The sequence below is a fragment of the Corvus moneduloides genome, chromosome Z (genome assembly GCF_009650955.1).
Source record: "Corvus moneduloides isolate bCorMon1 chromosome Z, bCorMon1.pri, whole genome shotgun sequence".
Classification (NCBI taxonomy): Eukaryota; Metazoa; Chordata; class Aves; order Passeriformes; family Corvidae; genus Corvus; species Corvus moneduloides.
Window position 1 is genome coordinate 34419170 of NC_045511.1, and position 26588 is coordinate 34445757.

Sequence of the window (26588 nt, forward strand, 5' to 3'; positions counted from 1 at the left end):
AAAAAGCATGTAGTGATTCAAAGGAGTGGAAAAAGTAAAAACTTCAGGGTTGGACTTGATGAACTTGAGTGTATTTTCCAACATAAATGGTTCTATGATTCTATTCTATTATTCTATATCCTCTCACCATGGCACTGGTATCCAGCTAGAATGACAGAAGGTGGCCTTAGAGAGAGAAAACCACTTGTGGAAGAGCACAAGTTGGACATAGAACAATCAGAGGCATCTCTTTTCCCTTTTCGGTCAGGGCAAGATGGAGGACAATGTCTCCTCAGTGTGACATGACATTAAAGAAGAAACAGGATAAAAGCACACTGAACCTCACAACATTTTCCCCACCTCTTCTCCTCCTTTCCCACAAGTTATCACAGAATGCCCCTCTGACCCCCACTTTCAGCGTCGCGTGCACTCAATGCCTTGTCCTGCCCTACTCCCCCCAACACGGGAACTCACCTCCTGGGTGCATGACTCACTGCACCCTCCCTGAACTCCTGTAGCACCATTGCTCCTGTGCCTGCTTCAGCTTGGAGTAAGGACCACTGCAGTAGTGCTGGGAAGACCACCTTATTCATGTGTGTGGTCCAAGTAATACGCACTGCCACTCTGAGCAGCAAAGCACATTTCTGATCTGACAATAATTTAGACCCAGCAGTAATTTGATTTGGTAGCCTTAAGCTACAGGATCTGCCTCCATCATGCGCAGTCCGGCAGATATAAACTCATTTGAAAAGTGAAAAATCTGCACCTACTTACAGGGCAAGTGGAAAAACTGCACAGATATTTATCATAAATTTCATGTCTTTTTATACATATAAAAATAATAGGAATAACTCACCATTTTCTGAGCCATGTTGTGGACAAGGAATGGTAAGAACCCTTAATAATCCATCTGGTTTGTATGAATAATGCTCAACTAACTAGTAGAATGAGAGGGGAGGAAAAAAAAAGAAATAATGAGAGTAAAAGGTATGAAAATATAAGGGTGGTATCACTAAATATATTGTCTCTTTGAAACTGTGTGCATATGTACAACAGTCGATACATATTACACCAAATGACCTTGGCATACAGCAGATCTTTACTGCACATGTTCTTTACTTAACGTTTTTTTAGCAACGATGCATGTTTCTGAAGTAACCTTGTGGATAAATGTGGAACATGATTCAGGAATTGAATTAGTAAGGGTCAGTACTACCCCTCTGGTTCTGGTACTAAATAGCTTTTTAGCTCTGTGCAAACAATTTATTTTGATATCTTTGAGTTTTCACTCTTTTTTTTTTTTTTTTTTTGGGCATAATTACAGTGCAAGAATGATCCTAATATGCAATGCTTTATTTGGACCTCAGAATTGCAATAGGATTTGCACAGTTAATAAATGTATAGCACAAGTAGTTGTGGCCATTTGAGCTCCTGGATTGTCCTCGCCAGGTCATTTTTTACAGGTTTTCCATTTGGGTATAAAGGAGAAGGTCTGTGAGTGTAAGAGTTGCAGACATTCACAAAAATTGTAAGATAGAAGAGCTGCTTTTAAATTTCCAGTGACACCAGGAAAGAAATACATAGGACATTTACAAAAATGCTAAGAATTAATCTTAGAATTTGTAAATAATCTTACCATTCTTTGCAAGCAAAGATTCCTATTTTAGATTTGTGACTCACTTTACTTGTTTTAATAGATTTTTAAGCAAGAGGATGTAAGAGAATTCTGCAGGGGTTTCAATTCCCTTAGTATTTTCAATTTACACAATCATTTCACCAGTATTCAGTTTTAGTATCAACTATGGCATAGTCAGCTATGGACTTCTTAACTGCCTAACCTTTACCAGGGTTCAGGCATATTTTGGTGGTAAGCCTCAGCAAGCCATGCTTTTGCAGACTTGAAGGTAGAGAATTTCAAAGCTAAAGACTGCATTATGTGTACAGTATCTTAGACCATCCCCTTTTTGCTTCTTCGAATTCTGCTGGTTGCTGTCATAAAGGACAGTAGCAAAAGACTAAACCAAGCATATGCATGATTGAATATGGTTACTTGCAAATGTAAACGGACTTTCATTCAAGAGAATGTTCAGCTAACTGAATAATTAATCACAGTTTTGAACTCAGCTGGGCTACAACATCACATTTAAAAATGATTACACTGTACAATCACACAGCTTTCTACATTAACATATATTTTCTTCGTGTATAGAAACCACACATTGGAAACATATGACAAATAACCTGCCAAAATGTGTTCATTTTAGCCAAAGACAATTGTCACAAGGCAAAGCAAAACAAAGCTGCCCTGGTCAGTTATATGGAAACGTGATGACAGATATCCACGTGATATAAATTTAACAGACCTGCCACAGGGTGTCAAATCTTTTTCCATCCGGTATGGAGAGCTTTCCGGTCTTATCTCTGTCAATACGATAGTGCAGTACTTTTCCATCATTCAGTAGGCACAGGGCATAGGAACCACTGCTGTCCCTTTCTCGGATGCTGTAGGAATAAGAGAGATTTTCAGGGTTACACGTTACTAGGAATGAGCATTCTTCTTAAATCACCCTTTCCTTAAAACTTCAGAATTAAAAATGAAACAAAGTCAGCACTGCAACTTCTGAACACATTTTGTTAAGTCTTTCCTTTATTTATTAGTGTAATTAATTTTCAGATAAATTGCCTAAAGTTTCTCTTTTTTTCTTCCAAAAAGGCAACAGATGAAAACAAAAAATCAGTGATGTAAGGCACTCTGTTAGGCAGCTACAGAACACTGTGCACTGCACAAAGCACTCTCTGGGCAAATATGCATTTGAAAGCTTCTGCAGTATGGGCTTACCTCTCTTGTATCTTTTATCTTGAAATAAAGAGATAGAAGAACAGAACAGAAGATAAAATATTAAAAGAATGTAATGTGAAAATCAAATAAAGACAACATTATTGTGTGAAATAGCTTGTTGTATGGCTGAGAATTTAAAGAAAATATTTCTGTAATCATTAATTCTTATAATTTCAGTAAAGACATTAAAGTTCTGCTGCAGATTTCACATAAAATTCATATGAAACTTCACCATGGAGAGATCATCAAACGTAACATAAAAACTTTGTCTAACACTCATAGGTAGCCAGGATGATCTCCTTCTTCCAGAAGATCAGTGAGTGCCCTCTGGGATGCCTATGAAGAATGACAAAGTTGTTTTACGTGTACTCAGGGCTAGCTGACACTGACACCAGTGTATTCTGATGACTGGACCCAGAGTGGATAGGAATTTGTTACTAGCTCCATCATCGTTGGTGCAACATTTCTGAGTTCAGAAAGAAGGCATTTTCTTTCAGGCGAGTTCCCCTGCTCAATTACAGCTGACAGTGAGACAGCAATAGAATTAGAATAAAATTCTCTGGCTTTTTTTTTTTTTTTTTTTTTTTTATGAAAAGCCTAGATTCTGGAACATTAAAACATTTCTTGTTCTGGTGTGCACAGAAATCTATTTACTCTCCATTGAATTTCTGAACGGCCTTGAAAAGAAATACAGCAGTAATGCTCCCTAAGGTGTTAAGAAGCTTTGCTGGTGCAACACTGGTACTTGCTATAATATCTCAGAAGATTGCAGAGCCAAGTATTGAACTATTCTCCTCAGCTGACTCCCTCAAGGCTGAAGTAAAACTGTGTTTTGTCTGAATTACTCATGCACCTATTTCTTTCAAGTAGAGTGATTATTGTTGCCTAAGATGTGAACAAGACACTGGCTAAAAGGAAAGGGAAGTAGGGTCAGTTTTTATTTTCTGAAACCAAAGTAACTTGCCTAAGTCTCTAAAGCAAATTGAAACACATTGTGGTTTCTTCATGACATGTAGGCGTTTTCTTAGCATGCTGATTTCCTGTGCTGAGTGACCAGTGAAGAGCAACTAAATGCTAAAATGAAGAACGACTTTTACTTTGTCCTCTTCTGATTTGCTCTAAGCAAATAAAGCTTAGAGAAATATTTTCAGAATAGAACTAATTGTTTCTAAAACACAAACACATGGCGTTTCATTGCAATCAAATTCTGTCCAGAATAAAGCACAAATAGGATTATAAAAATGCAATGGATTGTTTCTCAGTAACAAATACCCTTCATGTTTCACATGAGGAAATGGTGGCTCCAATACAATTTGTTCTACTGAAACGGGTTCTCATTTGCAAGAGTCATTACTCTCACAAGAAGCATTTCTTGAGAGCACAGGCACCCATGGGAGGAAAGAATCCTGATTTCTAAAGAAATATGCAACCATCCAAACAGCTCTATCACTCTTCAGTGCAGGATTTCAGCAGAGTTCAGGTTTACAAGGCTGTAGTTGCATTTCAGAGCTTTTCCTTTCCCTAACCCAACAGCTACACAACTCTGGAGCCATCTGCAGTTCAGAGACATGTCAGCTTCTGTCAGACAGCTCTATCACTGCACATCCTAAAAACACCTCCGTTCTAACACTCATGATTAATCAGGGTCCAGAGAGAGCCTTGTTCTCTTAGAGTTATGGAGCAGGTGGGTTTTAAACTGCAGTCAGTCAACTCCAGCACAACGTGGATCCCTACAAAACACAAAACCAGGAGATACTACCATCTTTCCAAACATGTCTGAAGAGCACAAGTATTGAGTGCATTGAATTGACAGCCTAAGTCTTAGTTTTGGCAAATAGAACCCTTACTGGATGACATGGATTGCCCCAAGCCATGTTTCACAATTTTATTTTGGTTTTTAGACTGTGGTAATGACTGCCTAGGTTAGGCTAAGCCGCCGGAACTGCAGCTGGGTAACAGTATCCAGTTTGATGTCAACAGTTGCTGTAAAAAATAGAGTCAAAGGAAAATGTTATTCAAACTAAAAGGTTGTAAATTGACATCTCTTTGAATGGAAATAGAAGTTTCACATCTTTTTGATGGTGCTGCCTGTATTACCCAGGGCCTTCACATCAGATCTGGGAGCTCTCTTCATATATGGAACTTTCCGTCTATTGAAAATACCAATTTTCAGAATGTTGAGAAATAATTTCAAAATGCCAAATGCACTCTCTGCTTTAAAGTGCTCTGAAATGAAAAACAGGTTTTTTTTGTTCTTCGATAAAGACTGCTAACAAAGAAGGTCTTCATTTTAACAAAGCTATTAAAAAAAATTTTAAAAAGCATTTTAGCAAGGAAGGAAGCCAAAGCTGGCACTGAGGTATCACCCTGTCTTCCATTTCATGCTATTGCAAAGACTCACAAATGTACAGCAGAAAAACATAAAAATAATAAACACCTGTAAATAAACAACATTGTGATTTCATCCACTGAGAATAATCAGACATATGAAGAACTTCATTGAAAACAGATTTGAATACATATGTATATTAGAGAAGTGCCAAAGTTTCTAGATTTTTTATGACAAACATTTTTAAAGCAGCAGAATCAGGGATGTAGAAATTCAAACTGTTAACCGATGCAATGCAAAGAATGTTTAGGTATTGATTTTATAGTTCATGCAATTTGTGTTTGAGTACTTTTTATGGTTTTGGGAGTACCACATACATGGCAACCAACAACAATTTGGAGCATCATTGCAGACAGTGCAAATAGCTATCCATTCCCTCCTCTGGTATTTTCATTTGGAAGCAAAAAGAACAATGTCCCAATTTTTTTTGTTTCCACCTGAAAACCCAAATGATCCCTCTCTTTCTAAAGAAGAATATCCCTGAGGGTCAAAGAAATAAATTGCTATTACAATATGCCTCATTGACTGTGTAGAAAAAAATAGAAGTTGCAGCAGTGGAGAATTATGAAGAAAATAAACCAGCAAAATGCTTACTTTAGGAATGGTGTGAAATAATTCTTGTTCCTGAAACCAAAGGCATGCTAAATTTTATTGTCGGCATTGATTTGCCTTCTCAGCAATAACAGCTTTGTTGATGCCAGAGATATTGACATTGCCCACTGCTGATCGAGCCCCAGCTTGTCTGCCCTCACGACCATCTCTCAGATAATGCTACTAACAACATGGCTACTCATTATCACTTCAAAGATCTGCTGCACAATGCGTATGTTCCAAGTTTGAGGGTAACAAGAAATGAACTTGATGCCATCAGTAAAAGAATCATATAAAGAGCAAAACGGATTGAGTGCCATCTTCATTTGCATCATTTCTTCTCCCCTGTTCAGTAACACATTAAAGCTGTTTCAGAAATGCCAGAACACTACAGAATTTAGGAGATATCCCAGCTTCACACTATGGCTATCTACAGTGGAACCTAAAAATTCATCTCCTGGTGAGTCTGCTGCACAGATACAAAATACTTTTTGTGGGAAAGATTGCATCACATTAGTCTATTTAGTTGACTTCACCCTGGCAGCAAAACACACCATGCTCCGCCAAACCCCTAACAAACAGCTCTGCAGCAAAACCGCACCTGCAGTAGGGGATCTTCTTAGTACAGCTGTCTCAGTTAGGGACCACAGCTTTTCTTCACACATCAGACCCACTCTGCTGCTGAAGCACCCAGTGCAGAGCCTGCCTTGAGGAGCCACAGCCCTGCCACACTGGTCTGCCAGTGGCACCCAACACATACCTAACTGAAGGTCAGTAAACAGCTCTCCCAGAGTCACAGGCATCATCCAGGCTGCTGTGGAGAGGAAGACAGCACCTCCAGAAACACTGTTCAGTGTCTTTATATTATCATTTATCTTGAAAAATTCTTATGATCATCTAAGCCTAGAACTGCTTGGCACTTTGAAGAGGAACTTCATCATTAACTAATATCCCTGAATTAAGGTCACATTTAATAGGATTGTTTTCATCTTCTATGGTGTCAACAATGTCCAGTGCTTTTTATGGATAAATAATACTAATAGAATTATTTAAAGAATTCTCTACAAGGTCAGAAAAATGACCTAGCTCAGGATGCAGTCCAGTAGCAGCAAACTCCTAGAAGAAGGCAGTAATCTTAGTGTAAATATAGACTGCTAAATATACCAGGAACAGAAATTTTTGGTCAGACAAAAGACAAGAAAACTCTTACCGACAATTGCACTTCAAACATTATTTTGAAATACTGTTACTCATAGTAACTATTGTGACATACAAAAGACAGTTTAGTTTCTAGTTGCCATGGAATGCCATGATGAGTACTACTGTAACTCATTATAATGGTCTAAACTAGATTTGTCCTCTTTAATATTCTCATTACATACTGAAGACACTCATATGACACCAAAATAGTTTCCTACTTTCCTTTACACAACAGTTCATATTTTATGTGACCTACATACAGCTATGAAGACATGTAAGAAGTTATATAGACTAAACTGCTAAGCTGCAATGTCTTCACTCACAATTTCCCTAATATTGAATGTAAAACAGTATTTCTGAATATTCTTTATCCTCCACCAACTTCAGAACTTCTGGTTTTTAACACATACGCAAGATCACATGTTTGTTTAACTTAAGTGGTCATTACTGGTGATAAATCAAGATATGCCAACCCTTACCACATACCAGAGTTGTTTCCTATGTGAAACTACAGAGAAAACTAACTCTTTTGCTCAAGAAGTCATAATTGATTTTTCAACTGTTCCACACATGCATGCATGAACTCACATAGATAATATCAATGATATTATAAATATTTAACGATGCATTATTAACAAAAATACTATTACAAAATTAGTAAAATTATTACCAATATTAATAGTTTGATCTATGATCAATGTTCTCTACGAGGAAAAATGTAATAAACCCCAGAAATCTGGTGAAGAACCATCATCCAATACAGAATGTAAAACAGTGAAGTTAAGTGGGGCTTCAGGCACAAAATTCTCTATTTTCAGTTTCTTTTCAGATAATTTTAGAGATATTTTACTTCTGTTCCACTGCTATTTTTTTTTTCTCCAAAGTTTGTGCCTAGAGGGCCAATCTTACACAAACATTCTTCACAGAAGAGCTAGGCACTACTTCCCACTTCATGACATGGTTTCTGTGCTTGTGTTTGAAAACAAACTCTCTAACATACACATATATCCTTCACTGACTTTTAAGCCATGACAAAAACTTTAAAAAGATCTTTGAAAATTCCCTAGTAAAACACCCACAGTTAGCTCAGAATTTTTCCTTGGATGCATTGTAGCGTTATCTTTATGATGCCATTCATGGTACTTTGAATTGCAGTCAGGAAGCTTTTCTTCTATTTCCATATTTAATATATTAAAAATTCTAGATTTGACAATCTTGTACTGCTGCAAAGTAGTGCTAAAGAAATCTAGATGTTACTTGTATTATTACAAAGACTTTTGTACTGGATTTTGTTTCAAGGTAGGTAGGTCAGATGGATAGAAGATTCCTGGTGTAATGAAGTTTTGGAGACCCTTGTTAAAAATATACAGAAATATTCTAGCCCTCTAACATTTATTATTTTCTCCATAATAAACAATATGGTTTTTGTCATATTCAAGCACTGCTTGTGGATTTGTTAAATAACCTCAGAGTACCTGATCTCTTTGAAAATCTAGCTTCTCAGTTTGTTCCCAGATTCCAATTGCTACCTCAGCAAGCAAACAGATCTTAGACCTTGAATGTTCTAAAGTTTTACCTTTCAGTCAGCTTCTGGGCTTGAGTATCACAACTAGTGTAAGAAAACAGTCCCTGAGAACCTACATTCACAGTCACAAATTCAAAGCCTTCAATTCACAGACGTACGGAATATTCTGACAAGCACAGCTGCTGGGTAAGTAAAACTATGCAGTGTCTGTGCCTGAAATGTGAAACAATGCACTGCTCTCACATTCAGCAGTTTTGCCGCTACTGCTTTGGTTAGCCAGAAATGAGTGGTTTATTTCTCAACGCCTGCCGAGCCAGCCCATGTTAGGCAAACCACTGCAGAGAACAATAAACCTCTCTGAATTAGACCGTTCTTTTGTTATTTGCGATGAGCCTCTAAGTCTATGGGTCTGAGCATTAGAATGGCTCAGGAAGGTAAAATAACTGATTACAACACAAACGAACAACACGTTATTTCTCTTGCTGCACTGGCTACTGAACTATGGGGTAGATGAAGTTTTCTCTCTGCGTCTTCCCTGAGACCATAAGAGCAAATGGCAGCTGAGTGGTTACTATGGTCTAAAATGGCCAGATAGGAAGTCTATACAAGAGAAATTAATACATCAGAAAGCATCCTACAGATGCAGAAGTAGACAGTCTTGTCCTTAATAAGAGGGAACCAAGCTCAACACACTAGCAGCTCATATTATTTAAGCTCTAGTGGCACTTCTCATGGTTTAAACAGAGCCTTAAAATCAGCATTTTCTCCTCAATGGGTTTCTCTACCTGATATGGAAGCAGCCACCTGAGTTCCATCAAAACTAAATAAAATACGGATCCATTGACATAACCAGTCCCGTGGGAGAATGTCTGAATGCTCCCCCACAACTCACTGAGCACATCACTGCAAACAGTAGCAGAAATGCCTCCTAGGCCATCTTTAGGGAACACGGGGAAAATGCTGGGAAAATATTTCCAGTCAAAGCAGCAGGAACTCTCATAGAAGAATAAAAAGAGACCAATGTTTATAATAGAGGCTAAAAATGTCAAGTCTCCTAAAAAATTTCACTCCCTTACTCCAAAACCTATCCCTGTTGCTAAGAAATGTTAGGTAATGGATCTTTTTCTTTGAAGAAAAACTAGTTTCCTTTCCACCCCTCCCCCCCTTCCCCCACGTCTGCCCTTCCCCCCCTCACCCCAAAGAGAAGTACTTTGGCCACAGAGAAACCAATGTGTACCTGAGGCAAACTGGAAAAGCTGCCAGTTTTAATACATGATCATGATGCAGCTGATACAAAAATTTGATTTGGAAAGGTGTTAAAACAGAAAGCAAAAAAGCAATGTATTTTTTGGTACAAAAGCATCATTAAAAGAAAGGATTGCTTTTTTGTCTCAATTATGTATCCACCAGACCTTATGTTTAAAAAGTAGGAAAAGAAACTAGCAAAATCACAGGGCAAGAAAAAAGATGGGTTATGTGGTAATGCTGGGCTGGTAATCTGTAACAGCAACTACGTCCACCAAATCCTCTAAACCCTATGCAATAGGAAGACATCTATGGCTCCACAAATCTTTGTAACTTTTATAACAGTTTTTTTATTAGAAGTATGAGTTTGTAATGTAATGTAATGAGTTTATTACATGTTTTTGCTACACATGGCAGAAAAAGCAACTGGGTAAATGAACCTCGGGATGTGATCCCCGCCAATCGGGAATATGAGGCTGAAAATAGGCATGTGGGGCAACTTGGGTGAGAGTGGCTACGAAACACAAAAGGTTCAAGGACTGAGGGAAGGAAAGAGAGTTCAAGAAATGAGATGTCACTACAGTCAAAGCATTTGTGGTTAAGACCTCATAGGAATTCACTCTACAGGAAACATTTAAAGGAATTATTGGTTCCTGTCAACTAAGACTGAAACATGGAAATTTTCAAGGGTTGCACACACAACAGCAATTAGTATGGCACAATTATGGAAAATCAGGAAAGTGGAAGAGTTGGTACTGAAGAAGCACGTCCTTCCTGCACTTCGCTTGTGGGGTTTCACTTTGGACTGGCTCTAAAACAACCAAAGAAGGCTGAGTGCTAAAGAAGACTACATAGGTAGGTGATGAAATTTCCCTCAGAAATTACATAGCTCTAAGTGATCCTTACTTGGCCATGACTTTTAAGCTTAATTTTCTATCATTATATCAATGCTTTCTGGATGGGGGGTGGGAATGACAAAAGATGGCTCTGTTAAAACACTGATACTTTTCAAATAAGGATTTTCCAAAAAAATCTCTTTTTTGTTAGAAGACTTTGGGTCTGGTCCTCACAAGATGACAGCTGTCAGTCACTATCCTAATGACACATTTGTGCTCAGAAAACAAAAGATCATCAGGCTGGGTAAATGCAGAGGGTAAGCAATAGACATAAAATTGTGCTGTTGAGGTAGAAGCAATTCATTCTGTTGCTTAACTAGACAACAAATTACCACCACTGTCCCTGGGAGAACTGGGGACAGATCCCAACAGCTGCTAACACAGGCAGTTTATATATAATTGTACCAGTTTAATAAATCTCTGTACTGGGTGCAGGTCGTCAGGCTTTGACAGTGAGGCTGCAAAGGCCAGTGGCTGCCCTGGGCTGGTCACAACTGGTTCCAGAAGGCCCTGGTGGACACCCCTGCAGGTGTTTCATGCTTTTGTTATAGTTTTCCATCTTTAGTTAAGTGAGGGACTTGCTTAGGGCAGGAAGCATCACGTCATGTAAATTATGCTGAACTGGGTGCCCTCGCTGTGTATGAACCACGTTTCAGGGCATAAGCTCATTTGAGATTTATTCAAGAGAACTGTACAGTAACACTGGAGGCAAACAGCAATATCACAGAAGAATGCACTCACAGAAATTTTCCATTGTTTCTTGACCCAATGAGGATACGGTGTTCTGACTCCTCCCGAGAGATCCTCCCATGGAACCATGGCATCTTCTCATGGGCTGTAGTGGCAATCAGCTTCTCCAGCTGAGGCTTCTGACTAATGATGGCTTGTTCAAGAGCATGCCCCTAGACAGCAGTAAAAAGATGGTGAAACAGTCAAACTACCTTCTGCAATAAAAGCAGAGTCTTTCGGGACTGCTTTTGGGACATCCAAAATCTGCACATACTTGTTGCAAGTGAAGAAAAGGCCCAGTAGCTGAAAAGATTTTAAACCAGAAACTAACATTTGGTAATCTAAACATCACAAAATGAGGGTTCTCCCTTTATGTCTAAGAAAAAGAAGGAAAATTAACCAGTAAATAAAAATACTGATATATCACTATTTAAACTTAAAATAAAGTCATATTATTATGCTAATGAGACATAGCTAAATAGAGTTAGTATCAGTCTGAGATTTCAAACATACCTCCAAATTACATATCCTATGGCAGTGTACTAAAATAAACAAACATGCTTTGCACTGTTGCAGCACGTCTATGTCGAAGACATCAATGCAAATTTTCCCAGACAGAACAGTCCCCATTTTAGTGTGAATTATTTAGAGTAATATTAACTTAGACACTTCTAACCCTGTCTTCAACCTACCACTTCTAAATTGGGCCCAGAATCTGAGGGCATTCCTCACTAATTTCACCAGTTTTTAACTAAAGTTCATCAGCTTCCTTCTAGATTGAGCTCAGACTCATCAGAAAAGATACTGCGAACATCAGCAGTTATAGAAATGTTGTGTAAGTTTCAGGCTTTCCCAGTTTGGGGATGGCTCCATATACTTTACAGTGCAGAATTCATAGGGTTATTTGCTAGCAGCAAATGAGATTAAAAATCTTGTGTTAACTTCATGAGTTCATAAAGGTAACTCATGGCATCTCAAGGTGAAACAATACTCCTTTTGCAACCTCCTATACTCATGTTTCCATGTTAAGACTGGCTTCTTCATAGTCATTCTCAGGAAAAAATCCAACCTCTTGTCCTCCGTATGGAAAATTCCTGCTTGACCCGTGCAGCACTGAAGGTGTATAGGCAGTGCTCTGCCATGCAGAAACTGGCCTGCTTCGGGAACAAGTTCTGTTTTGGACATAATCTAAATTAGCAGCACAGAAACAAGGCCAGCTAAAAGAGTAAGATGTAAAACAAGCCATCACGTCACCATGCCTGCCTGCATATGAATCTATAAAAAATCAGAATTAAAAGCAATGAAACAAACCATTTCTGATCTTGTTCATGACATGTATTAATTTTTGGTCCAAATCCGATGACATTTGTTAGTGCAGAGGTAGATAAGATTATGCTAGCCCAAGACATGGTAGAAATTCTAAAGATTTAAATTTCAGGAAAACTAAACTTGTCGCCAAGTTACTGCATGTACTGTGGAGAAAAAACCCTCACTGTTAAAACTCAAACCACTATGATTTCATTGTGAAAAAACACTACCTAGCAGCAGCAATATCTGGAAAGAAGCACTGCAATCTCTTTTTCTCCTAGATCAAAGACTACTTTATGGCAAGACCAGTCTGGTTTTACCTGCAAATTCCATGTTTGCTTGACATACTCTCTGATGAGGTTCTCTTTCAAATCTTCAAAGGGTCCTGTTTTGGGTTCGACGCCTGGTGGCCGATTGAAAGGTTTTCTCAGTAGACAGATGAGGCCATCCGCCTCCTCTGAGTGATAGTTAATGAGTTCAGCAGGACTGGCGTGCGACTTGCCTCCTGTGATAGCATATGAGCCACTCAGCTCCCTCTCAATTGTATAGTGGTGAACCTTCCTTCCATGGGCCAAGGATAAGGCAAAGCCCCCCAGGTAATTTCGGCTTTGGCGGAGCAAATATAGTCCATCACTTGCTCCTCCCTGCATCAGATACTCCTCGGCATCTTCACGTGTGATATTACCAAAGAAGTATGGCAAATGGTTTGCAGGGTTTGATGTGTTGGAAGCCATGGCTTTTCTTTTCCAAGTAGCAAACCTAGAATACTATATCTGAAAATACAAAGACAGAGACATGAATATCAGTAGAAAAATTAGGATAAACCAGTAAGATGGCAGTTCACATGCAGTATGTTCACAGAATCACAGAATGATTTAGGCTGGAAAAGACCTCTAAGATCACTGAGTCCAGACTTCAAACAATCACTACCTTGCCTACAAGACCATGGCACTAAGTGCTCTCTCCAGTTGTTTCTTGAACACCTCCAGGGATGGTGACTCTGTCACCTCCTTAGGCAAAGCATTCCAATGTTTAACAACCCTTTCTGCAAGGAAATTCCTCCTGATGTCCAACCTGAACCTCCCCTGGCATAGCTTGAGGCTATTTTGGTAATGCATTTGGTGGTGATACATATGTTGACAATTTAAGAAATTATTTTAAACTGAAGATCGCATTTTTATTTTTATCTTGTTAGACGCTGTCTGTCTAAATCCCAGCAGCTCTTTTCCCACTTCCCAGCATCTTGGCTAGAAGTGGACAAAAGGATCAGTTTCTGCTTCTATTGCTGTAAAGCACATAGGAATTAAAATATGAGCCCTTCACAATAAAATGAAGCATGGTTTTAGGAAAGCAATCTGTGGAATCAGCATTAAACAATTCAGGTTGTGTGGGCACAGAGTTAACAGCCCATTTATCTTGTAGCTGGCCAAAGTATGCAATGGAGGTAAAGAGCAGAAAACTTTATGGATAACTATGTAAAAAGGGAGGGTCTATAATGCAAAGGTGTAACTAAGGAGTGGGAGTCTTAACGTAGGGCCTTTTGGCACACAGCACTTTGGACTGACACCTTCCCTGGCAGTCCTGCAGCAGGCAGTGCTGTTTGTGCCTACTGCTTAGTTCATCTATGATCCATCAGTGAATCATAGCTGATCTGCTATCACTTGTGCTTTTGTCAAAAAACAGTAGATAAACACCTGTGCTATGGCTGTGAATAAGGGAAGGTTTGGTTTGGGGAGGAAAAGAGTGAGAGGAACACAAATCAACAAGGCTCACAGTATAGAAAACTAGACAGGGCACAGTCATGACAAACCACACGCTGTGCAGATCTTCTGGTTTTCTCCCACCTTCCCAAATAAGGGAGATACCAAAGTTGCAAAGATATTGTAACCCTACAAAATAGAGCTCTGTGCAGCATGTTATTTATTACTCTTGTGATCTGCAACTAAAAGTTACTGGTTTAAGTTCCCATACTAACCTAGTAACACAACTTGCACTTGTTAATTGCAAAAGGAAGCCGTATCTGAAGGGGCAGAATGTGGTCCTTAGTAAGTCACCACCAAGCATTGATTCCACATAAAATACTATGCAAAATGACCTTTCTGACTGTACCAGACAAAGCTTTCCTCAAATGGAATAGGTTTATCCAGTAACCCAATGCAGCACCAGAGGATTGCAATTGATAGTACAATGTCCATTTGGAGGCCAGTTAACAGTGTTGTAACCCAGGGTCAGGATTGGGGTCAATATTTAAGATTTTCATTGAGGTGCTGGACAGTGGGGAGAGCACAATTCCAGCAAGTTCACAAATAATACAAAACACAGCAGTGGCTAAAACATCACAGGGCTGTGATGCCATTCAAAGGGACCTGAAAAGGCTAAAAAATTCAAATGAAAGGAATTTAATGAAGCTCAACAAGTGGAAACATCCTGTGGAGCAGAGTTTTTGCCCCTTTTGGATCATCTGCCTTCCTGGCTAGGTGGTGTCTCACACCCTTGTGATGTCACCACAGAAGGGCTGTGACAGCCTGTGACCATGATGTTTTTCAGCAGGGTCTGGCTGCCCACAGTTTGTCCAGGGCCCCCGCAGGTCACCATCAGGATGCCCGGCTTGCTCTATCAGCTTTGGCATAGGGGACAGCAGCAGGTCGGGGCACTGCACACGGGCAGCCCCTGCTGGTGCTTCCCTTCCCCTGCCCAGTGCTGTGGGTTCCACAGGAGCCTGTCCTGCGACAGTGGGTGCAAGAGTGCCAGTGCACTGGTAGCAGGGAATACCCCCAGAACGTTCCTCTTTCTTCCCTGGCTGCCTCCTCCAGGTACACTGCTCTAACCTGGTGGTGATTGGGGAATGGTATGGGGGCTTAGGGTTGTGGGTATACAGGCTCTTCCCCTCCTCACGTCTTGCCAGAGTCTACCACATGTATATCTCTCTTGGCAGGACAGCATCAGGCACCTAGGAAGGCACAGGGGAGAACAACTCTGCTGCAAGGAACAGCGGCATGGGCCAGACACCCCAGGCAGGGCTGCAGTCAGTCTCCTCCTGTGTGAGACAATGAGAGGAAAAGGCCTCGAGTAGTACTGGGGAGGTTTAGATCGGATACCAGCAAATATTTCTTCACTGAGGAGGTTAACAAGTACTGGAACAGGTTGCCCAGGGAAGTGGTTAAGTTACCATCCCTGAAGGAATTTAAAGACCTACAGACTGGTGGTTAGGGACATGGTTTTGTAGTTGATTGGGAAGTGTTAGGTTTACAGTTGGACTCGATCTCAAAAGTTCTTCTCCAACTTAAATGTTTCTATGACTCTTTGATTCTATTACTCTGAAAGTCTTTACAAATATGTATGTTTTGAATGCTCTAGTTCCTGTTTCCTTCACTCCTGCTTGCTTGTTTTCCTCACATGCTCCCATGTAATTTTTTTTCACTCCACTATGCATCACATATACTGCTGGTTAGGAGATGAACATACATCACCCACCTCTAGCAAAGTGGTCCTGAAGGCAGGCACCAAGTCTTAAACACTACTTTCAGGAAAGATGGAACAAAACTTATTTACTACTAGGTTTTTAGTAAGGCAAGAATTTGGATGCATGACTGATCGACACTGGCTCTTCACCAGCACTGTACCACTTGGAGAGAAGGACAAAATAATACCATAATGCGTCTCATGCCAAGAATGGTACCGCACTGCAGTGCCTGCTCAAAACACCTCAGTAATGTAGTGAACAAATATCAAACTGAAAAATACCACCACACTCTTCATCTGTAGAAATTTATTTTCATGAATGTATTCCATTAAAGTTCATTTTTGCCATACTTCTAGTTTCAGACTTAAAATAATGTTAGGATCTAAAAAAGATAAAGAACTTAAGAATGAAAATAACAGCTAATAAAATAAAAGTGGGGTGGGGGACAGCGTTAGAGGGGATAAACTCATCATCCCTGGCTACAAAAACCTTTATGGCTACCAAAATTTAAATTTGCTTTGTCTACCATGTATTTCAGATCAGGCTACTCCTCAGAGTATTGTTTTGTGTCAGATTAATCTCAGTATTTTCTACAGAAGCTTCAGGATGATTTGCCCAGAAAAAGTTCTTAAAAGAGAAGGGGAAAAAAAATCCACTGATTGCAATTTAGATCAAATGTCAGTGATAGAATTAGTGAGGGACTGTCTTAAATTTTCAGAATGAGAGGGCCTGCTATACAGGAAGTTTCTAAAATAGAAGAATATTTCTCAATTATGGAAAGAACAGCAGCAGGATTCTTATGATCTCTTAGATTTCATGAATTATTTATAACTGTTTCAGCAAACAATGACCTACATTGCCAACAGGCAAAACAGGTTACAGCTGGTAGATTTCAAGCAAAGTTTCTCTACCCCATGCTCTTATATGTGAAGAATATTCAGTGTTTAGCAACGGCAGGAAATGTTTAGACTGATGCAACATCTGGCCATGAACAGAGCCAAATAAACACACAAACTTTATATAATGGTTAAAATCTTCTTTCTGAATTTTAGATGGCTGCTCTCTTTGGTCTGAATTTCAAAATCTTGCCTTCTTTCTGGGAGTGTAATACCCTTCTAGGATCAGTAATGGACCAGAAGAAAATGTTTGAATTCAGAGTCTTCTCCTCCTCTAAGTTTTTCCAGGTGCACAGGTAGTGCTGTGTTTTTCCAGCCAGTGGAGTTACAAACATAAAGCTGTAAAACAGAGATTAGGCCCCCTAAGGGCTGAATTTAAGGCTTTACACTTAAGAGTGCTGAAGGAAGTGCGGCTGGCTACCCAAGAGAGGAGCTTGAGCATAACAGCAAAAGAGGGTCATAAGTGCAACTCTCCCCCTAGTCGTTAATTTGACTTTTAAGGAAGCTACAAAAACATGCAAATATTAGGCTGATCCTACATGAAAGAAAAAATATTACGCAAATACATAAGAAAATTAGGTACCCACTTCCCCTCAGGCATCTTCCTCATCACCTCAGCAGGGTACTCCAGACATACCATGAGCGTTTAGTTTCTCACACGATTCATGCATAGTAGGAAGCGAAGCATTCTCTCAAAACAGATGAGCAAAACTCAGGAAAACTCACCTGGAAGGTGTTAGAAAAAAACCTGTGCTAGCCATACTACTACCCTCAGCTTAATTCTATTTAATCTCACATTTAGACAAGGATAAAGGGAGAGTAATTGCTGTATTGAAAGTTTGCCTACCAAAGAGTATAATATTAGTGAGGTACTGATCTCCACTCTAATAAAAAAAAAAATACAAATAGGAGTATGAATCTTTCTAAAAAGACCAAACAGCAATGTGGAGGGAGACTTAGGGATTTATGATTGATTAGTTTACTCCTCCATGGGTAAAATGACTGAAATATGACAGATCAAAAGCCATGTAGTGGTGAAGCAGTGTTACAAAAAATGTTCCTTATTTGAACAGTTATTTTTTTATCTTTTCTTGTTTTTCAAAGCAGAATTCTGTGAGCAGGGTATGAAAGTAAAGAAGTAAGGTTTAAAGCAAATGTCTTTTGTGTGCCTACATATGTATAAGACTCACTAGACAGATACAAATGATGAAAATATGCTTACTAAAACAATTAGTTCTAGAACAGGGTAATAGTTTAAGAACCCACAGAACATCAACAGTTTTCTAGTTATACACAGAAAAACATTAATAATAAAAGAATAATATGAATCTGCATTTTTCTTAAGTTCCTATTTAATTAGGATTCTTGAAATAAAGATGCGTGCCTCTGAGAAAAGCAGCACAAGTTTTTTTAAGGTTCTTCTCTACATTTTCAACTTATGTAACACACCTGAAAGCTAAGAGGAATTCAGCATGCATAGAATTAGAAATACACATTTGATGGCGACTTGATGTACTATATCAAATATTTTAGTGGTTTCAGAGTTTAAGGAGAATCTTAAAGATATACTCCAAACTGATGTACACTTTGACATAATTACCATCAAAGTATTATAAATCCATTGTTACTGCGTCACTTTTAAAGAAACCAAATTTGAAGAAGTTTAACAAAGAAAATGGATTTGAATTACTGTTCTATTCTCATTTTTGCACATTTAAAATCACCTTCCAATGTGCGTAGGCAGCGGAATGGTGGTCTTAATTGGAACATCAGATTACCTTTAAATGCCTCCTTTACCCTTCTGCATAAACATGAAGATTTAATTTCTATCCAGACCTTAGGAGTTTTTATGAGCAAATTATGCAGAAACAAAGGAAGAACACAGCAAGTGTCTAAAAGTAAGTCATTAGGGCAGGAAATGAAGCAGAATATAATTTTATCTAGTAATTATAACAAAGTAGAGTTTGATCAGGACACTAGAGTGAACTTTCTGACCTACTGAAAAACATTTAAAAGCCTGTGTAATTCAAATGGTAATACTGGTGATTTTGTCAACTTTTGCAGACATGTCCAAACAATGTTCCATTCATCATACAGAAGGAGATGTAGTGTAGTACTGTCTAAAAGGGAAAAGTGACACTTATATTTCTTTGAGTTGCTGACCTTCCTCAGGGAACTGCCTTTGTTGAGTACTGATGCTTAGGGCACTGCATCTCAGCCTGCACCTACGGTGTCTCTAATCAGCTTACAGCCTACAGCAACATTTCCATCACTCATGCTTGGGCCTCCTCCACGTGTTTTCTCCAGCTTCTCCATAGAAAGTTTTCCTCATGCCATCAAAAACTTATCTCTGAATTCTGCAACCTTTCACCTACGATCTAAGCTATGCTGCACTGTTTTTTGCCTTGTACTTCAAACTCCAAAAGCATGCCTTCTTTCATCTCTAAAGACTTTCCTATTATGCTCCTGGCCAGTGATGACAGACACACGAAGCATGTGTTAGTAAAAATGAAACTTGCTAAGAACTATCTCTTCAACACTGGGCTCTTTCCTTAGCGCGTCTATCTAGTAAAAATACTTGTCTTGGGCACCAAGTTCCATATTTTACTTTGTTACAGTTCAGTTTCAGAAGCATTTTCTTTCTTTCACATAGTTTTGATTTAATGTGATGCTTTTAGGATGACAATAGTGTTCCAGCTAGGGTTTTTAAACACCGAGATATGTTCTGTACCATAAACATAGCTTAATTAAAATCTGTCTGGGATGAATAGGGAATGTGTTAGCTTTGGGCCCACAATATTTTTCTGATGGGGAATTCAAAACCTGGATCTAACAATATGATCAGTGAGCTTTGGGATAGTCCAATCTGTAATAGGTTCCTGTTTTATCATTATTACGAAAGTTAGTGGCCTAGGTAGCATCTTTCTGAACTTAAGAGAAAACAGTGTTTGCCCTTGTTCACGTAAATCCTCAGCATTTATAAGTAAAAAATTGCCTACTAAACAGGTGGCACTGGTATTTCATCTACTAGGTTTAGGGAAAACACCATTTATTTCCCCTCCTGTATCAAGGAGTCATTCATAAAAAGAAATGAAAAGAAATATCACAAACTCACCTAAAATTATTACTAGCTTCAAAAAACTGTGATTTGAAAAATATTTTCCTGCAGATTTACTTTCTGGAGTCATCTTAATCAATACTGAGGACAGATAGACAGATGTTTTTTTCTCCACTGAAACATGCCAGAAATGCCCTCATTTACTCTAAATTGCATCTGACATCCTGGTATCATCAGACTACTCCAGGCACTCTAGCTATTGAAATATTTCCTGAGGAAAAACTACTTGACCTGTCAACACAATTACTGCCCTATTACAAGGCAAACAGATGCTTAGAAAAAGCACCACAGCATTTCTGTTCTATTCAGGGCTTTTCTGTATAAGCTTCTCTACTGAGCTCATGGAGGAGCATTCATCACTAAAAAAGCTTTCCTCACTGATGCTAGGAATCTATTGTCTCTCTTATACAGTACCTTTCTTTTAGGACTGTCATGACTTTGGTAATCTTTTCACATGTCATAGCTTTCTTCTAATAAGGTTTTTCTGCCTTGATCTTTTAAAAAGCTCAGAACGCTACCGCGAAAGAAAAAAGAAAAGACAGGTGTTTATGGGTTACAATAATTCTTTCCCTGGAAGTACAAACCCTATGATTTTCACACATATTAAAAACAAAAACAAACAACCAAACAACCTAAAACAAAACAATCTTTCTTTTTTCTTTTAGAAGAAGAAAAACCAAAACCACTTACACAAAAACATGAACATTTTTTTCTACATCCTTAATCATGCTCTGTTAGTTTTCCTACATCATCCATCATGCTCTATTAGTCATTCCCTTACCTCCTTTTCCATTCTTACACTGTCACACATGCAAACACTGCCTCTCGCTAACCATGTCTCTCGTCAAAGCAGGAATTTCAGACTTAAAATGGGTGGCATCACTTGTATGGGGAAACCTGCTCCCTTTTGGACAAAGTACTCAACTGTGATTAGTCCCTATTAAACTACCCTATAAATAATGGAACCACTGGGATGAGCTACCTCTGAAGGAAATCATTCAAGATACTGCAGGCAGAGTCCTGTCTAATCTCCCATTTTCCTGCTGTGACAAGATGTGAACAAACTTTTTAACTGCTTTGAGCACAGACAGACCTTCGCCAAGATCAGCTGTGGCTCTGTAGTGACTGCAGAATAGTACAGGTATAATTGTTTCTTCCCAATGCTGGCAAAATAAAAAACAAACAAAACCCAAAAAAACCCAACCTGTGCTGGGGTGCAGTTACAAAAGCCTTGCATATATATATATACTTATATACATATATATGCATGTTACCGATTTTGTTTCAAATATATATTTCCTTTCCACAACTACAGTAAAAAATAAAACTCCTTCACATACCACAGACCCTACTACGACTGCACAGAGGGAGCTGTGAAATGAACTTATAAAGTCAGTGAAAATATGTGAAGAGCAAAAAAAAAATTATCACCCTTCCTGAAAGAAATCACTAAAATTACTAAAAAGAGCTTGAACTGCCTAGTGAATGGCCTGCATATTGGTTCAAAGTTACAGTGCCATTAAATACGACAGCACAGCATGTTTCCAAGTGGAATATATTTTCATTTTTGCAGAAGAGTTTTTACAGAGCCAGCATGAACAAAACAGTTATGGACAAGACAGTGACAGCACAGCAAAACAAAGACACATCTAACCATCACTAAATTTCCCCCTGCCCCCAAATAACTCCAAAATCTTCTTTCAAGGTTCACAACTGCCTATTGTTTTTCACAACTCAGAAAGAAGCTGCCAGACAAAGGAGATCTATCAGTGTTGTATCAACAATGGTGATTCAAAATATTCCTCTTTTTCCAGGAAGACAAAACCTGGAATATCTGTCCAATTTCCAAACAGACACAAAAAAAGTGTCTTCAGCACAGGGCCAATTATACTGTGAATTTTCATTACCATGAGAACTGAGAAAGGCTGGCTTCACTCAGAAGGATCAGGGCCCAAGTGTGGATGGATCCAGTATCCATAACTTTGTTTTTCCCTCCTTGTGACATTTTTAGCAAATTTGCTGGTAAACAAGACATTTCAGAGTTAAATTGTCATGAGTTCTAAAAGGAAGTTCTACAATCAAACAGAAGGTGCAAGAAAAGCTTCAACCATAAAGAAAAAAAAAACAAAAAACAAAACAAAAGAAAACAAACCACAGGAGGAATTCAGCATTATTACAACAGTCTCAAAGTTTTATAGCCTTACAGGACTAAATCAAAATGCCACATTTCATTTAAAAGTTCAGATAAAGTTCACTGTGGTTTTACTAGTTGGCAGACCTGAAAGATAGTTTTACCTTACATTCCAGTATCTTCTTTTAACTTTTTTAAAACCACTAATGGTTGCAGGCTGGCATTTCCAAAGCTATTATTAAGGTATGACCTCCCCTTCTTTTTTGCAGGTCTGTCTCTACTTAGTCCCAAGTCTAGAGGCTACAGATGTAGAAATTATCTCAGTATCTCAGTCATGAATATTAGCCTTCACTTATTGTTAAGCAAACAAGCCAAGAACACTCGGACCCCATTATACTCCATTCCTTTTTCAGAAATTTATTGGTCTATCTTTAGAATAGCTAAAATCTTTGCTGAATAGATGCCTCAATGGACTGGTGCCATGAGTCAGACTGGCAAAATTAGGCAGGTTCCTCTTTCAGATCAAGGTTATTTTGTCATCTGAAACAGTCTGCAGTATCCTGCTTTATGTATAAAGTACAGAAATTATTGCAGAAACAAAAATAACTTGCCTTTCATACTCCTAGAACAGGCAAGCTTCTACAAAACTGGCCAAGCCTTCTCAGTGCCATTTTTTGGAGTCTATAAAACCATACCATGTTACCTTATTTTTCGAAAATCTTCTGCCCGGAGCACAGACCAGGTAAATGTTCTGCTATAGACACGCTAAGCACCAATGGCTCATCTCCTACTGGCAATTACACTCAGAAAGAATTCACACCCACAGAGGTATGGAAGAAAGGCCAGGCACTTTTGTTTTTTGAAAGGAAGATGTGCTACTAGCTCACACAGCCAGACTGCCAGCACTAAGGGTCAGTTTCCTAAAATCTATCTAACAATGAGAATTACAGAAACATAGCATTGTTCAGGTTAGAAGGGACCTTAAAGACCACACAGTTCCAACTCCCCTGTTATGGGCAGAAACACCTTTCACCAGACCAAGTTGCTCAGAGGCCCATCCAGCCTGGCCTTGAACTCCGTCAGGGATGGGGCATCCACAACTTCTCTGGGCAACCCGTTCAAGCGCCTCATAATCCTCACAGTAAAGAATTTTTAATTTAAAAGCCCTTTTGTTAGGAAAGGAATGTTTCTTTTAAAAAATACTATCGTCCAATTGCACCAGCTCTTCCTGCCTAGATTTTATGGGGACATGCACATCATAAAAGACAGACTGCATTGCAAAAGAGACTCTTCATAACAATTAGTGCATCAGCCCATCAGCAATCCAGAAAAGACTAAGTCCTAAGTCTGCACCTCCCTCCATATCAGCCTTTATCATCAGAACAAGAAGCACAGATAAAACTTACTTATCTTTGGTATAAAGAGAGAATTAAAGAGTCTCTTAGCAGGCAGGAACCCATTTTAGCCAGCAAACTGAAACTTAACCTCTCCTCTGACATAAAACATAGAATGTTCCAGGAACACTTCACAGAGAGAGAGAGAGGCATGAGCCCTCTCCTCCCCTCCTGCAAAGTAAGCCCATTTGTAACACCTGGACCAAATAAATACTCTTGACAAGGCCCATTTATCACTCTGGGCAGACAGAGGATGCACCTGGCCTCAGCGTGTTCTGGGCCAATAGGCAGTATTTCCCTATCTTGCAGGACAAACTGCCAGGCTGGAAAAAACAGCTCGTAGTGAGGCCTCTTGTTTCATGGTGTGATGTTCTCTGTGCAGCATCAATGGCTACACGGCTAAATGGTCCACTGATAATTGTCACTATGGATAGCTGCTATGTCATGATAACAAAAGCCCACCTCCATTTGATGAAACTTCTCCCTTGAGAGTTGGAGGCAACTAGATTTCACACTAGCAACATCATGGCCTCAACACACCACTGCTTTCACACAGCTCTGCATCCTTTTCAGAAAGCATGTTCCAGTGGGTTTGAGTTCACTTATCCCTTACTGGGATGTTTTTCCTGCACTTCTGTGCATAGAAATAACTGCAGACCAGATCTTTGACACATTTATTGGATGATGACTGTCACACAGTTGTTCAGGGCACCTGAGGCAGCATGAGATTTCTTGCCAACTGCACCTGATAACTGAGAACAGAAAGGTTACTCAAAGCCTCCCTCAATGACCACTTCAATTCTGGGGTGTCAGAAGTGTTCAGAGCAGTGCTCTTCCACTTAATATTTATTTTAAGTAAGTCATCATTTTATGTTGGGGTCCCTCCCCTGCCATGGAGCCCTGGGAGAGGGGCCCTGGGGGGGGAGACACGGGATTTCCCTGACCCTGCTCAGCCTCATTCCCCATTGGTTGGTTTGTGTTCCCCGGTGTGGCCAAGGACCCTCGGGTCCCGTGACTGCGGAGTTCCTGAGCTGAGCCCCGGCCATGCGGCTGGAGAAATAAACATCTCTGAAACATCTACCACGAATCTGTCCATATATACTTCGTTTCCACGGGACTCCTGGTTTGAAATATGCTTGTTGCAGTAATCCCCGCTGCGACAAACAAGCATCACAGCATCAAGATGCTCCACTGATTTAAAAGACTGTTAATCCCATTACTCGATTTGCAAAACTAATCTTTACTTAAACATCCTGCTTGCTTTGCTAACTCTTGAGCAAAACCCTGTTGAATTCATACAAATTCTATGAAATGCAGCAATGAAATCTATCATTTTATGTCAAAGTTGACAATATTAATGCTGCTTCCTTTGCTCAACATTCCCCATATTTCAGATATTGAGCAACTTGGTCTGATAAAAAGTGTTCTTGCCCGTGGTAGTGCAGTTGGAGCTGAATGATCTTTAAGGTCCCTTCCAATTCAAACCTTCTGTGATTCTATGATATCAAAGATTATCATCTTGACAAAGTTTTAGGTTTGAGGTTTTTTTGCGTAAAGTGAACTTCTTCATTCAAATTATCAAATTTGGTCTGAGTTTCCCAAAGTAGGAACTTACCCATAAGCAATTACATATTACACACGTACCAGCTTCCTTTTCTATGTACTCTGCAAACAAAATGCTGAGAAGACTTTTTTTTCAGTTGAAGCTTTTCTGTAATGCACTTTGCAAGAAATTTAGGGGGAAATGATTGTCTTTATAGCAGATTTCTAACCTGTTTTTGAATCTGGACTAAGAAATAAACTTTTCAGACCCCTACCAAAAAAAATCAAGAAATCAATTTTGTAAAAAACATTGTAGACATTGTTTTAAACTGAGCCAACTTTGAAATGGATACTAGAATTTTTAAAAGCAGAACTACACGTTCAGCGGTCAGCAGCAACACAGATTGTAGCATTTTAGATCCAACATCCCACGCATGGTCTCAGTCACACTGGCTTTAGCTAAGACACATACTGTCTCTCTGTATGTTCTGGATTCTACTTGTTCTATAGGCTCTGGTCTTAGAAATTTCGTGGTTTCTTCCTCTTTTTTTTTTTCCCTCCACTCATTTACTTATTTTATACAAACAGGGGGGAAAAAATACAAGAAAATCTATCCACAAAGGCAGGGATAGGCTGAGGCTGATGCGTTTAATGGGACACCTTACTCATTTTGCTGAATCTGTTGTTTAAGATAAAGATTTGTGCTATTAAAATATTTAAACAACTGCCTATTTCCTTAGTAAATATCCTACTCTAACACTTCCTGAATGTGTCTTTTCTAGTTGCCTCCAATCGCAGTTGTGTTTCCTGTCAGTTTGAACTCCACCCCTAGCCTAGACACTGTCTCAGAGATTTACATGGCTGGACTTACGTACCACCATGCCAAAAGTCCTGCTTTATCAAAGCTTTTAGCACCTCACATCTTACTTCTGCTCCGTGTCAGTGCTGGAAGATTCCTTCTGCTGCCTCTTTCCATTTTTAAAGGAAGAGAAGTTGTTGTAATTTTTACAGGACAGTTTGCCCACTCAAGACACCTGGAAGTTCATATCTGTTTGGAGGAACACTATCTCAAAGTGAATGAGGACAAAACTGGAGAAATGACGGAATAGTTCTTGCTGGTAAACCAATACATTCCAACATCAGTTAATTACACACTGAGTGATAGTGAAATTGGACAAACTATGTGTAGTCATACTCCTGTATGCTGTTATTTATGTACGGTTATTTATGTTCTAATACATGTTAATTTTTCATTAGCTGCTCTGGTACCTGGTACAAAGGGAAAGCTTGCAGCATTTTGTGTATCACAGAATCATAGAGTAGCTTGGTTTGGAGGGACCTTA

General features: G+C 39.1%; 1 protein-coding gene across 5 annotated transcripts in view; it reads right to left on the bottom strand.

Moving 5' to 3' along the window:
- The window catches only part of SYK (spleen associated tyrosine kinase), a 49705-nt gene that overhangs the window by 18983 nt on the left and 4134 nt on the right, over window positions 1–26588 (bottom strand). For 3 of the 5 annotated variants that reach the window (XM_032096714.1, XM_032096715.1, XM_032096713.1), the window contains exons 2-5: window positions 13022–13474; window positions 11406–11566; window positions 2343–2481; window positions 836–917 (exon numbers count right to left, since the gene is read on the bottom strand). In XM_032096714.1, the coding sequence (XP_031952605.1) occupies window positions 836–917; window positions 2343–2481; window positions 11406–11566; window positions 13022–13435 (796 nt within the window). In that variant the 5' untranslated portion in view covers window positions 13436–13474. Of the gene's footprint in view, window positions 1–127; window positions 804–835; window positions 918–2342; window positions 2482–11405; window positions 11567–13021; window positions 13475–26588 lie in introns of those variants that run through there. The other 2 variants (XM_032096717.1, XM_032096716.1) reach the window with 1 other exon arrangement.